General features: G+C 41.1%; 1 protein-coding gene across 1 annotated transcript in view; it reads left to right on the forward strand.

Moving 5' to 3' along the window:
- Positions 1 to 12,884, forward strand: part of dock2 (dedicator of cytokinesis 2) — a 107,154-nt gene that overhangs the window by 21,021 nt on the left and 73,249 nt on the right. Inside the window, exons 22-24 of the mRNA XM_085789776.1 lie at positions 4,141 to 4,249; positions 4,733 to 4,803; positions 6,830 to 6,936. Of these exons, the coding sequence (XP_085645902.1) occupies positions 4,141 to 4,249; positions 4,733 to 4,803; positions 6,830 to 6,936 (287 nt within the window). The remainder of the gene's footprint in view (positions 1 to 4,140; positions 4,250 to 4,732; positions 4,804 to 6,829; positions 6,937 to 12,884) is intronic.

Consider the following 12,884-nt stretch of genomic DNA (forward strand, 5'->3'; position numbering starts at 1 on the left):
TACTGTTCTCAGTGTGTGGCTCGTCGTTGCTCACAGTTCACATCTGAAATGCCTCCATGTCTTAAAATAACCCTCCTGCTTTATAGACACACTGGAGAAAGTTTCGGTAACACTTTCTATGAGGCCCCTCCTTATAACGCATTATGATGCGATCATAATGCAGTTATAATGAGGTTATACTGATTTATAACTAGTGTTATAATGACTTATACATGTTCATGATGTGTTATAATAACAATTATAAGCAGATTATAATGTTTTTTTATAATGTTTTATAAGGGCTCAAGCATCATGATGTATCATGAAGTATTATAACTATTCTCTCATGAACGCATTATAATCACAGTTATTATACATTATAACATTATAATAATTTATTATAAGTGTTATGTCAAATAATGGCTGTATGAGATGGTATAATGCTTAAACAGTGATTATAAACCATTATAAGCGGTCACTGGATGCGTTAAGTAAAGTGAGGACACTCTGGTGGGTTATAGAAAGTCATGATACATTATAAGTTGTTTATAAGCTGTCATTGGATGCTTTAAGTAAAGTGAGGACACTCTGGTGGGTTATAGAAAGTCATGACACATTATTAGCTAGTTAAAATTTCAATACAAGTGGTCATACTTTGCCTAAGGTATGTCCCTCTGGCACCCTTCTTTTTTTTTTAAGATTAAAAGTTGTCTGTAGTTAAAATTTAACAGATGTTATATCCCCACTTTCTGTTTTTGACCAGGCACTTAATAATTCTGTTTTCTTGTTGACCCTATCCACCACTTTCCGGAGAACGACGCTGGGTGTCGCCATGACACTCCATTCATTACATTTTAGATTAACGTTAGCTGTTAGCCGTTAGCAGTGTCTTAAATAACTCAATAAACAGCCCATGAAAAAAATATTTTTTCCAGCGGATATCCTAGTTCCAACATGACTGAGCTAACTGGAGTAGTTTATGTTGTGTCCGACAACGGGAGGGTTTTAACAGCTGACGTCCTGATGTATGTTTGCTGCTGCTGTTAGCCGTCAGCAGCAGCAAAGCTAACGGCTACGATAGCCATGACTAGTTGCAGAGGCGTGCCGTGCACACAGAAGCGGTGGTGTTTGTTCGGTAATATTCGTTTTGTAGACTTGACAAAACATCAGATTAGTCAGGGCGGTTTTGGCAGCCCGGAGCCCCCACATTTGGTGCCTACACCGGTGGCTAACGCTACCAGTTAGCCGCTCGCTAGAATGCTACTACGGGGTTGAAAACCGACTTCCGTTGTGGTGTGACGCAATGGATCATGGGAAAATAAAGTGTTGGATAGAAGTGCCCTCTAGAGGGTGCCAGAGGGACATGGACCTTAGGCAAAGTATGACCACTTGTATTGATTTTTTAACTAGCTAATAATGTATCATGACTTTCTATAACCCACCAGTGTCCTCACTTTACTTAAAGCATCCAATGACAGCTTATAAACAACTTATAATGTATCATGACTTTCTATAACCCACCAGAGTGTCCTCACTTTACTTAACGCATCCACTGACCACTTATAATGGTTTATAATCACTGTTTAAGCATTATACCATTTCATACAGCCATTATTTGACATAACACTTATAATAAATTATTATAATGTTATAATGTATAATAACTGTGATTATAATGCGTTCATGAGAGAATAGTTATAATACTTTATGATACATTATGATGCTTAAGCCCTTATAAAACATTATAAAAAAACATTATAATCTGCTTATAATTGTTATTATAACACATCATGAACATGTATAAGTCATTATAACACTAGTTATAAATCATTATAACCTCATTATAACTGCATTATGATCGCATCATAATGCGTTATAAGGAGGGGCCTCATAGAAAGTGTTACCAAAGTTTCATACAGTGCCTTATACACAAGCTTATCTGTTGCACTATATTTAGGATTTCTAATTTTATTATTGTATCATGTAATTACAGCTCACATTATTTTGAGATCATTTCTTGTGATATGACGACAGTATCCAGTAATAATAATCATGAAGCTCATCTTAGAATAATGAGAAACAGTTCATATTAATATATTCTTTATCACATGCAGAGCTCAGGCCACAGTGACACTTACTTAATTTACTCTATTCCATCCAATAGTGACAGGATCCCCAGCTTTACAGACAAATTAATGTTTAATGCATTCCAGCTTTTACAGTCATACTGATTGACCCAACAGGAGTGATAATATGAAAAACAATGGTGGCATTTGTGACTGATTTGCTTAGACAGGGATCCAATCATTCATGGGTCACATGTTCAGTGTTGCCTTGTTGATCCTATTCTTTCCTCTCACCCACAGCTACATATGGCTGAGCATTACCCTCCCTCCCACTCTCCCCTCTTTTCCTGAGACTTGTCGCTCTCCCATACCACCCCCACCCCCTGCTGATCATCTCCCCTTCATCCCCTCTCTCTCTCTCCTCTCCATCTGTCTCCAGTATTAGTTTGATGAGCCGCTGTGGTGTATTGAATTCATCTATGTTCATTTTTAGTTCCACATCCATCGTTTGAGTTGGATTAAAGTGAGTCATTTACTGTACTAAAATGGGATGCAACTAAGTAACATGAAAGCACAACCTGGTGTTATCACCTAACAGTGACCCTGACACATCTCTATTGTACATCATCTCTGTACACACACACACACACATATATACATAAATGCACAGACAGGGCTGGTGGATTAAACAGGACAATGCGTCTCTAATCATAACTGTACTCTGCAAAGAGCCCAGTGATAATACCTCTGTGTGTTACTGCCTAATCCCTCCCCCCACATGCTAAATTTGCTGTGTGCCACATGCTAATCCTTCCCTCTAGCACTCATAACTTCTATTGTAATTAACAACTGCGTAGCTCCGCTGAATCACCCGGTGATGGCGAGGAGATCGAGGAGAGAAGAGAAGAGTGTGGGGAGATGAATGACAAAAAAAGTTTGCTAGCCTTTGGAAGTAGGACTGGAAGGATGGTAGAGGGATATGTGGGTGTTTTTATATATAATGAAAAAAAGCAACAAACATAACCCAGTTTTATGTGTTAAGTTAGAGAAGGATTACTGTAATCACCCCAGTCAGTGTTTATCCAAGCTAGTTCTACCTTTTTGTTGTCCTCAAAATGCTATGTTGGTTTGCTGCTTTACTGACTGAATATACATAATTACATTACAACTCCATTATATAACTTTGGTAGCATGCCATGTTGCGTGTCATGATTTTGTAGGATCATATGTACAATTGAATAAGGGATGAAGTTGAATGTTGCACATTTGTGCCGGTTGTGTTTTCAACCATATTGTTGACTAAAGACGTGAGGAGATTCAGCCATTTCAGTTAACGCCACATGTTCACACAAACACATGAATTTAAGTGTTTATTCACTCGTTGCTAGAGTATTTTGAGTTAGTGCAGATGGAGACAGAGCTGGCTCCGTGAAGATAACTTCAAAAACATTATCATTACAAACCTGGAATCAATTCAGACTGTGGTGACGATCAACTGCTGCTGGAGAATATGCAGCTCAGAAGAGATGCTGTTTGTTTTGAGAAAAAAGAAAAAAACTTAAGAAGCAGGGAAATTAAGAAATCTGGCAAAGGGATAAAAAAAGGTATTTTTTTGGACATGTTTTGTTTGTTTGTTTGTTTGTTTGTTTGTTTGTTATAGAGTCGCAATGAAAAAGTTATGTTTCCGTGTAGGGATGTCTTATTGTTATACAGTACATCAAATTATAATATTGCATCATGTATTATCCCACAAAGTCTTCTCAGAAAACAGTCTACAGTATATCAACAGTTTAATATAACAGGGATGAGAAGTATATGGATATGAGGCTTTACATATTTCTGTTATATTCAACTTAAGTTTGTTGCCACCTAGCCTTGTTTGACTCTTTGATTCTCCATGTCCCAGTCTCAATATTTACCCCGTCACACTCCTTTTTTGTTGTGTCTTGTCTTTTAATTGCTTCCTCTATCTGTACATCCCTCCATCCCTCTCCATTGTTAATAATGTCATGTCATGATTTTTGTGTGCATCTCATACTTCCTCTCCTCTGATCTTCCTTGTGCAGTCATACTAATTTCCCTCTGCCCCCTCTAGGTTATATGAGGGCAAAGAGCAGGCGGAGTTTGAGGAGTCTCTGAGGAGGCTTTTTGAGTCCATCAACAACCTGATGAGAACCGACTACACCACCACTCTGCTGAACAGGGTAACCACCAACACTCGCTGAGCGCCCCTACTAAAGCATGCGCTGCTCCTCTTTATAGTTTTCTCACCTTTATCACCACCTCCTGCCTGCTCCTTCCTCTGCTACATCTCATCTTCCACCCCCTCCCCCAATTTCTCTGATGTGATCTCTCAACCCGAGTCTGACTGCATCAGTATTCTGCTGCGTAATGCTTTCCTCTTATCCTTACTTCCCTCAACAAGGCAGGGACATGGAAAAAAAGGTAGTTGCTAAAAGTTCGACAGAGAGACGAGCAGTCCTGTGAAAAATAAAGCAGGTCCTTTTTCTCAGTTGTCATGAGAGTCATTGTCATTGTCATTTGATGACAATGTCACCTTTGTTAACCAACAACTCTCACATGGTTTCAGGACGGTAATGTAATGGTGTTTACTGGTGCGTGTGTGTGTGTGTGTGTGTGTGTGTGTGTGTGTGTGTGTGTGTGTGTGTGCATGTTTGTGTCAACAGGTTGCCGCTCTGAAGTACTTGCCAACGGTCCTGCATGATGTTGAGAAAGTGTTTGATGCCAAGCTCCTCAGGTAAGGCTCCCTCTCCCTCTCTCTCTCTCTCTCTCTCTCTCTCTCCCTCTCACTCACTCACACACACACACACACACACACACACACACACACACACACACACACACACACACACACATACACTATCAGTTTATCTCTGGTCTCATTCAGTGAAACTGACAGAGAGGATATATGGAGCTCAGCTCAAGTTTTCCTCTTGGCTCTGTTCAGTGACCCCCATCCTTCTGTCCCCTTCTGCCCCCACACTCTCCATCTTGGTCGACAACCTCACTTTCTTTATCAGGCGATAAAAATCTCATCAAACAGACATATGCACAAGGACACACACTCAAACACACTGCAGTTTATCTAGACGCCCCCGAGTGAACTGACAATTTCAGCGAAACTATCAAACAAAACCCATTTAAACAGCAAAACGGCTTGAAATGACTTGTTTAACCTCTCCTTGACCCGCAATCAAACTTACAATATACTGCTTAGCCCGGGAAATGACCTCAGTGTACGAACGTCTGCAGTTGGCAGAGTTTTTTCTTTCTTTTTCAAACTAGAAATTTCAGGCACTTTGTTTGTCCTCTAACAATCCCACAACCAAACATAGATCCATTGTCTTGGGCTGACCTTATTACTTCATAGAAAGAAGATGTTAATTGACATTTTCCAGACATGCCACACTCAATTTCAAACACCCTCTTCCACATAATTTCTGTTTTCACCTTTCTGTGACCTGTGTGTGAGTTTGTGTGTGTGTGGGTTATCCACATCTGCTTGTTCAGTCATTCAAGTGGCTCCGTGTCAACACAGTGTCATGAAGGCGCTACCTGTAACACCTGCCGCACAGACGAACTCAAATACAAACACACACATGTTCCGGCAGAAAGCTAATGAGAGCTGGAGTTGGCAATCAGCACACATACTCTCACTTCCTGTCATTCATTTTCTCTCTCATTCACACACTTTTTCACTCGGTGTCACTGTCTGTCTCCAGTGCTTCCGTACAGCCGAGTCATCTGAACTTGGAAGTGAGGTCCCCATTGCATTCCTGATCAGAAATGCCGTGGGCAGAGTTTCCAATAGCAAGCTGTGTGAATTACAATCACAGTGCATGAGGTTGGACATCATAGTCTTTGTCTTATCTCCTGTATGGTCACAGTCCTACACCTTGTAAACTCACCTGTGCTGTGATCCACCATGCGCTACAAGCCCAAACTTCGTCAGCTATGGAAGTGTATTGTTTGCTCTCTGTGTCCTCTGTATACCACAGGGTGTAGGATGACATTTTGGGTTTTAATTAGATTCAGCTCGGATGATTAGCGAGGCTGATAAGTCTGCACTGAGCCTCTGTTCCCCAGCCTGTCCTCGTGCCAGCTTACGCGCATCAAAAAGTCCATACAAACTTCTTTTTTTTAATTTCAAGTGTTTGGGTTTTGGAGCAGAGGTGGTGCCTTTCATTCTTTCATACCATTATTGAGATTGCCACTGCAGCATATGTGGCGTAATTTAAGGCGACAAGGACAAAGTGAGAGACGGACAAAAAAAAAGAAAAATCGAGACAGAGGGTTTGCCATGTTGGGAGCATTCAATCTTTCTAAGTGGCATTAGGCTTGCACCAGCCTGTTTAATTATTCTAAAATTTAATTTGGGGCAGGGGATGCGTCAAACCTGTGTCTTCATTAAACCATGTTTGTTCTTTGGCTCATTCATTTTCATGCAGCATATACCACTCTGCCCATGTCTATGGTGCACTCTGATACAACCACTGCTTTTAGTGTTTGTATATTTTATGAACTTGATGTTTAAAGCTTGACTTACAAAGGTAAACTCTGAACCAGCGACATGTGGGAGTGATCCGAGCAGGAGATTACTATACTTTTGTTTGTAAAAATTCAAAAGACATGGGATAATTTGTTGAAAATTCCCCTTGAATATTTATTGTGCTTATTTTCACATCTGTTGCTCTGCCCATGTAATGACCTTGCTGATTATTTATTCCACCTCCCTTTTCCTCTCTCTCTCTCTCCCCCTCCAGTCAGTTGCTGCATGACTTTTATTCCTGCATCCCCCCCGAGAAACTCCAGAAACAGAAGGTATCCTCCATGACGGAAATTGTCAGCAGCCAGCTCTTCCAGAGACAAGGTACCAGGGACATTTTTTCTCCAGATTAAGGCCCCAGCATTGAGCTTACTAAAACTGAACTTTGTGTGATGGTTGTGTGAAAAACCAATTGCAAATATACGCAACCCATTCTGTGTGAAATCCTACAGAGCATTAGTTGCGTCTGACTTAAAAGGTCTATTATATAGTGGGTAATTCCAGCCCAGCAGTATAGGACTGGTCAGACAGCTGCTCCCCACTGTACTTTATGACTAGTAAAGGGTGTTTTTTGCTCTAAAGGTTTTATCTTGATAGAGCACAGTGGATAAAGTGAGCTGCTAATACTGGAAGTGTAATGTACCATTCCCCCTGGAGCAATCCAGTAAAGTACTCTGGATAAAAGCATCATTCAAATGGTTAGAGGACACAGGCCTTCTGATGTTGTTATTTGGTTTACTGAAATGGACCCGCACATTCAAGAACTGATTGACCTATCAAGTTAAATGGCAGTCTTTTGAGGTTCTAATAATAACCCATATTGCTATATATTTTCTGTTTGTTATTAGGTTAAAAGGGGAAAGATAAGCCCACATTAAAATGATCTGAGCATTCAAATAAAGAATACATTGGTATTTGTGCCCTACAATCTTCCATTCTCAGGGGCTATTTTCAGTTGCGATAAAGCAAACAATTGGTATATTTAAAGGTGTTGCTGAAATATACAATTACTGTGCTGTTATGTTCACCTCCACTGACATTACAATCAGTGCGATGGACCCCAGTCAGATACCTTCTTATTACAATCAGCACGAGTAGCACCTATTAATGTGCTCCTCCACTGATGGAAAAGGTCACTTCAAGTCACTCCTGTTGAGATAAACAGTCTTGAGGCTAAAATAACATCGACCCAAACTGATATTTGTTAGTCATCTGATGGTTTTCATTTGTCCTTGCGGTGTTGACATTGCCTCTCCACCCACACTGAAAATGTCCATGAACCTTATAGCAAACACTGCTCACGCCCTGCTAGGTAATGGTGTTGAATATAGAATAGGATACGTTTTTATCCATATTAATGTCACAGGTGATTCCCGTGTGCCCATCTACCAAAAGAGAAGTTAGAGAAGATGGATCATCACCTAATGTTTGTGGCAGATGAGACAAGAAGGGTTTTCAGAATGCTGCACTTTCACTCTCATTAATGTGTCACATTTCGCAGTGTGTCTGCTCTTCGTTTAGATTATTTTCACTAGATTTGGCATAATTGCCAGGGACACATGACTTTTTGTGCATGTGGTAGCTTTAAAGTGGGCCACACATCAATGATCACACGCTCTTCACCAATTGGAGTCCACCCCCTACCGCTGCTCAGACCTATTACATCTGTCTAATTTGCTTGCAGTGGGCTGATAAGTGGTGGTTTCCCCTGCAGAGGATCGCACAGTGATGGATAGACTGGGCTAATGTTGTGCTGCTGTATAATGCAGACTCGATGAGGAGGCCCATAAATGGGTGTGTGCAGCGCAAACTGAGGAATTTGAAGCAGACTGTGAGTGATTGTGGTGGACCAGATTTAGGTTGAGACAGAAATCGGTCTTAGTGGCTCTGAGACGACTGTGCTGCTGCTGCTGTGCAGATTCAGTCCATGTCATCGATGTTGGTCCATGTGTGCATGAATGCATTCCCACACACAACCTGCAAACACATTCACATGTATCTGTTTCAGAGTGACTGATGATGCTGTATCTGGGTGTGAGTGTATTTGTGCATTTCGGTGTCTGTGCAGTGGTGCATGCTTAATAGGTGTGTGCACTGGCTGGAATATTGTTTTTGCCCAGTGTAGCAATGGGCCCGTTCATCAGTCAGTCGCTGCCAGCCAGGTCGGTAGCCGACCCAGGATACGGTCCTTTGGTATTGATCTCGGCTCCAATGATTGATTCCCCAGGGTCTGAAACGACAGGCTCGGCCCTCTGGCTGGCTGTCAACACGCTTAGAGTCACACTCTGTCACCAGGGAAGGAGGGAGAGAGCAAAGAAAGCAATGAAAGTAAGAGCGGGACAGGGGGGAATGGGAACGGCAGGTTGAAAAAGGGAGACTAGGATAGAGAGAAAAAGAACCACAGAAATGCAGGACATCATGTCAAAAAGCTACATATCAACACAGACAGATTTGTCAGTGTGTGATAAACAGATGACTGCCCCACAAACATTTTGAAAGCGTTGGAAATGACTTTTACATCTAGTTGTGGCCTGTAAAGTGTTTTGAATTTATTCAGGTCATTTTGAGTGTTTGCCATTTTTGGAATGGTGAATTTCTCCTTTTTAAACACTTCAAATGCAAAGTGACAGAGACGGAGCAAGCTAGAGGAAGCAGACAGTCCACGGAGATAAGAATAAACAGAGGACAGGACGAGAAAAAGAAAATCACAGAAAACGATTTTCAAAAGAGTGAGACAGAAAGAGGAGAAGGGAAGTTTACTTGGAAAAGAACATTGGCAGAGACTGGTTAAAAAGAGAAACAAAGAAAAGGGATGACATGGTGATTGGTAAAAGGAGGGACAGGGGCAGAGGGATAGGTAAATGGATGGGAGAGATTGATGGTGGAGGAATGCAAAGACAAAGCTTGGTTGAAAAAAGGGGGAACAAGGGATTTGAGAATGATAAAGAGAAGAAAACAAGTGGATGGATTTGCAGAGTGAAAACAAAGTAGCCTGGGGAGAGTGAAGAGGTAAGTTTGTGGGAGACGGGGAGGGACTGGACTTGTTTTGCTATTAAACAGTCAAAAAGTGATTAAAGTTTAAGACCTGTTTGCACTGAATGTATTAGCAAACCTGTGCTCCGTTGGTCAGCGACACCTGGCCCCTTCAACCCTCCCTCATCCTCCAGCACAGCGCTTATTTATTTATTCGTTCATTTATACATTGGTCCATTCCATCTCCATCTCTGCCTTGCCAAATAGGGGCTGACACTCAGTCTAATTGAGATGCATTTTTGCATTGGGATGCTAATCAGAGGGCTTGTATGCAACTGTGGCGTTCGTCCAGGAGGCTGAAATATGCAGCAGTGCTAAATTATATATTTATAATGGCTAATGGCCCCCGGTGTCCTATCACTGCATCGCAATACATATTTAATAACCCATACCTGTCTGTCTGACTGTCTGTCTAAGGAGGCCTGCCAAGCTTCTCTCACGGGGAAACATGTCAAGACGCTGACAGTGTAGAGGAGAGATGATGGAAAGGGATGGTTTTGTGTGTGTGTTTGTGTGTCAGTGTGAGACAGGTGATCACTCGCATGCTCATGTTTGACAGAGTCAGAATAATCATCATTTTTCTTTTACTTCTATACTTAAAAAATATCAAATTGGGCTCTGTTTGGAGAAGCTGAATTAAGAGTCACTAATACTGAATTGGATTATGAAAATGCAAATTGTAATGCAGTCAGTCTTTATTGTTGCCATTCCTTATTTTTAATTTGGTTTGTTATGTTCCTGTAAGTGTGTACAGTATGTGTGTGTAGCCAGAAGATTTTCTGGGCTCCCCTCGTTGCAACAATGTTTGTTACTTTATATTGAGCTTGTCTTTCAGCAGAACATAAAAATTTGATGGTTTAAGTATGGACATAAAATCCAAATGAAAATGGGTTTTAATGAATCCTCCTTCTTGGAAAAAATATATTTTGGTGACAGTCGGTCAAAGGCAAGGATAAGTCCTTAACTACTAAACAGTATCCAAGAGTGAGATTGTTACATTCTTGCATTAAGGTCTATTTTGTCTACTTTTCTCCAACCCTGGTTTGAAGTGAATGCGTGTGCATTTCTGAGCATTTGTGCTCACCATGCTGATTGTGTCTGACCATGTGCATAGCTTTCTCATGTTGCATCCATGAGCAGAGCTTGAAGGGATTTGATTTTTTTTTCTCATGCAAAAATACTCCTCTCCTATTTATTCAGCATACGCTCCTGGGATTAAGGGTCTTGGCAAGCACATGTATACACACACAATGCACATATACACACATGCTGACACACATGCACAGATACACATGTGATTCCTGTCTTATGGGTTAATCTGGTTTTGAGACAAAATTAAATTTACGAGGCGCATTATAGCTCAATTTAGGCAAATTATAATACCATCAGGCAATCACTGTGACAGATTGAGAGCATCAAGCACTGATAAAGGCGGAGGGGGAAAAAAGGAGAGATCAGGGAGAGCAAAGAGCAGAGGGACAGAGAGATGAGTCTGTCATTTTGTTTGCCCACTCATTTCCCAAAGCTGGTCAAAGTCCCTGATTCAATCCACTAACCCTTTCTATCTTCTCTGCCATGCTGCTATCTCCCCTCCTCCATCTGTACAGCTGGAGGAAAGACTGCAGTCATGTTACCTACCTTGTAGTACATATTAAAGAGATTAAAGGAATCCCCATGTGCTTTAGTGTAATGTTCTTGTAAGATTAATTATTACAGCTACAGATATGTCAAGAACATGGCGTAGAAAATTCCTCAATGCAGAAAATCTGAAAAAGCTGTGTAAATGTGTAAATTTTCTTTTAAATGAGCTTATCCATCTCTAAACAGCAGAAGGCTCATTACTTAAATTGCATGCATTTTATTTACTGCGACGCATTATAGCCTGCAGTATTGTTGACATTACTCACACCCATGTCTATATTTCCCCCTGCTGTGATTACTTAACAGATGCATGTCAGTGCTTGATCATTACAGATGAGTGATGTACTGTACAGTTATTATCGTCAGGATTTAATCAGTGCTGAGTGATCTCGGTTGTCCGTGCATTCTCTACCAATCAGCATTAGTGACAGGTCAGTTTAGGCTCTAGTTATAATAGCAGTGGATGTGGTTTTTCTACATCTGAGATCAAAAGTAGCTTCCGGTGACAAAGGTGTGTCTATGAAATGAAACCAAAAGTCAAAGGTAGTCTGAAGTGTAAGATCAGGCTGAGTTGATGGCTTACTTCAAGTTGATTTTCTTTCTTTAAAAGCAGCTGTAAAAAGCCAGTATTTTCCATAGAGCGAACATGGGATGTGATTTATGTGTGAAGGTTACCCTGTGGGTAAGCAAGTGTTTGCATGCGCCACAGGAAACCGGTGTTTGTCATGTATTCCTTCCAGCCATTCCCAAAGCAGCTGCTTGAGCTGCTATACTATCAAAGCTGTCGGCTTTACTGCAACTCAGGGTGTGTGCGTGTGCCCATGTGCTATATCCTTAGTTATATAGACATATTAAGAGACAGGCATGTGAATCATAAAAAGCATAATAGTCATACGGCTGCCGTGTATATAATATGATTATTTACTACAGTATGAACCTCTTCTCTTCTCTTCTCTTCTCTTCTCTTCTCTTCTCTTCTCTTCTCTTCTCTTCTCTTCTCTTCTCTTCTCTTCTCTTCTCTTCTCTTCTCTTCTCTTCTCTTCTCTTCTCTCCCCTCCTCTCCTCTCCTCCCCTCTAATATATTGCATTAGCTTGTGTTACCTCACATTAAGGCATATGTCAGATCTCATTGTAAATACAGTTTGATCCTGAACACCCAGAAAAAGCTTGCTCTACCTGTCAGAGAATTATGAGTGTAAACTGGGTCCAAGAGGTGGTGTGTGTGAGTGTGAGCGTGTGTGTGGTCGGTTTTGGGTGTTTGGCAGCAGAGGAACCATCTGCCACCAATAATTTTTACTGTAACTGTTGTTGTACAGTCTGACCCAAAATAGCTGTGCTGACTGTCTAGCTGTGTGTTGTCAGCTCCAGTGGGTCAATGGGAGGCACAGAGGTTGTTAGAGTAGTTGCTCTCCTTCAGAGATGCAGTTTGGGAGGTTGTAGATAAAACAGTGGAAGAAAAGAGGGATAGATGAGACTAATGGGGCAAAGTGAATGGAGTTTAATCATTTTGGGAAATGCCTCTGTCTCACTCGCTCCCTGCATCGCATTTATATTCTGATCCAGGCTTGTGTCTGTGGGGTGAGCTCATTGGAAAATGA

Source organism: Trachurus japonicus, chromosome 10 (genome assembly GCF_045865225.1).
Source record: "Trachurus japonicus isolate A0001 chromosome 10, Traja_1.0".
NCBI classification, from domain to species: Eukaryota; Metazoa; Chordata; class Actinopteri; order Carangiformes; family Carangidae; genus Trachurus; species Trachurus japonicus.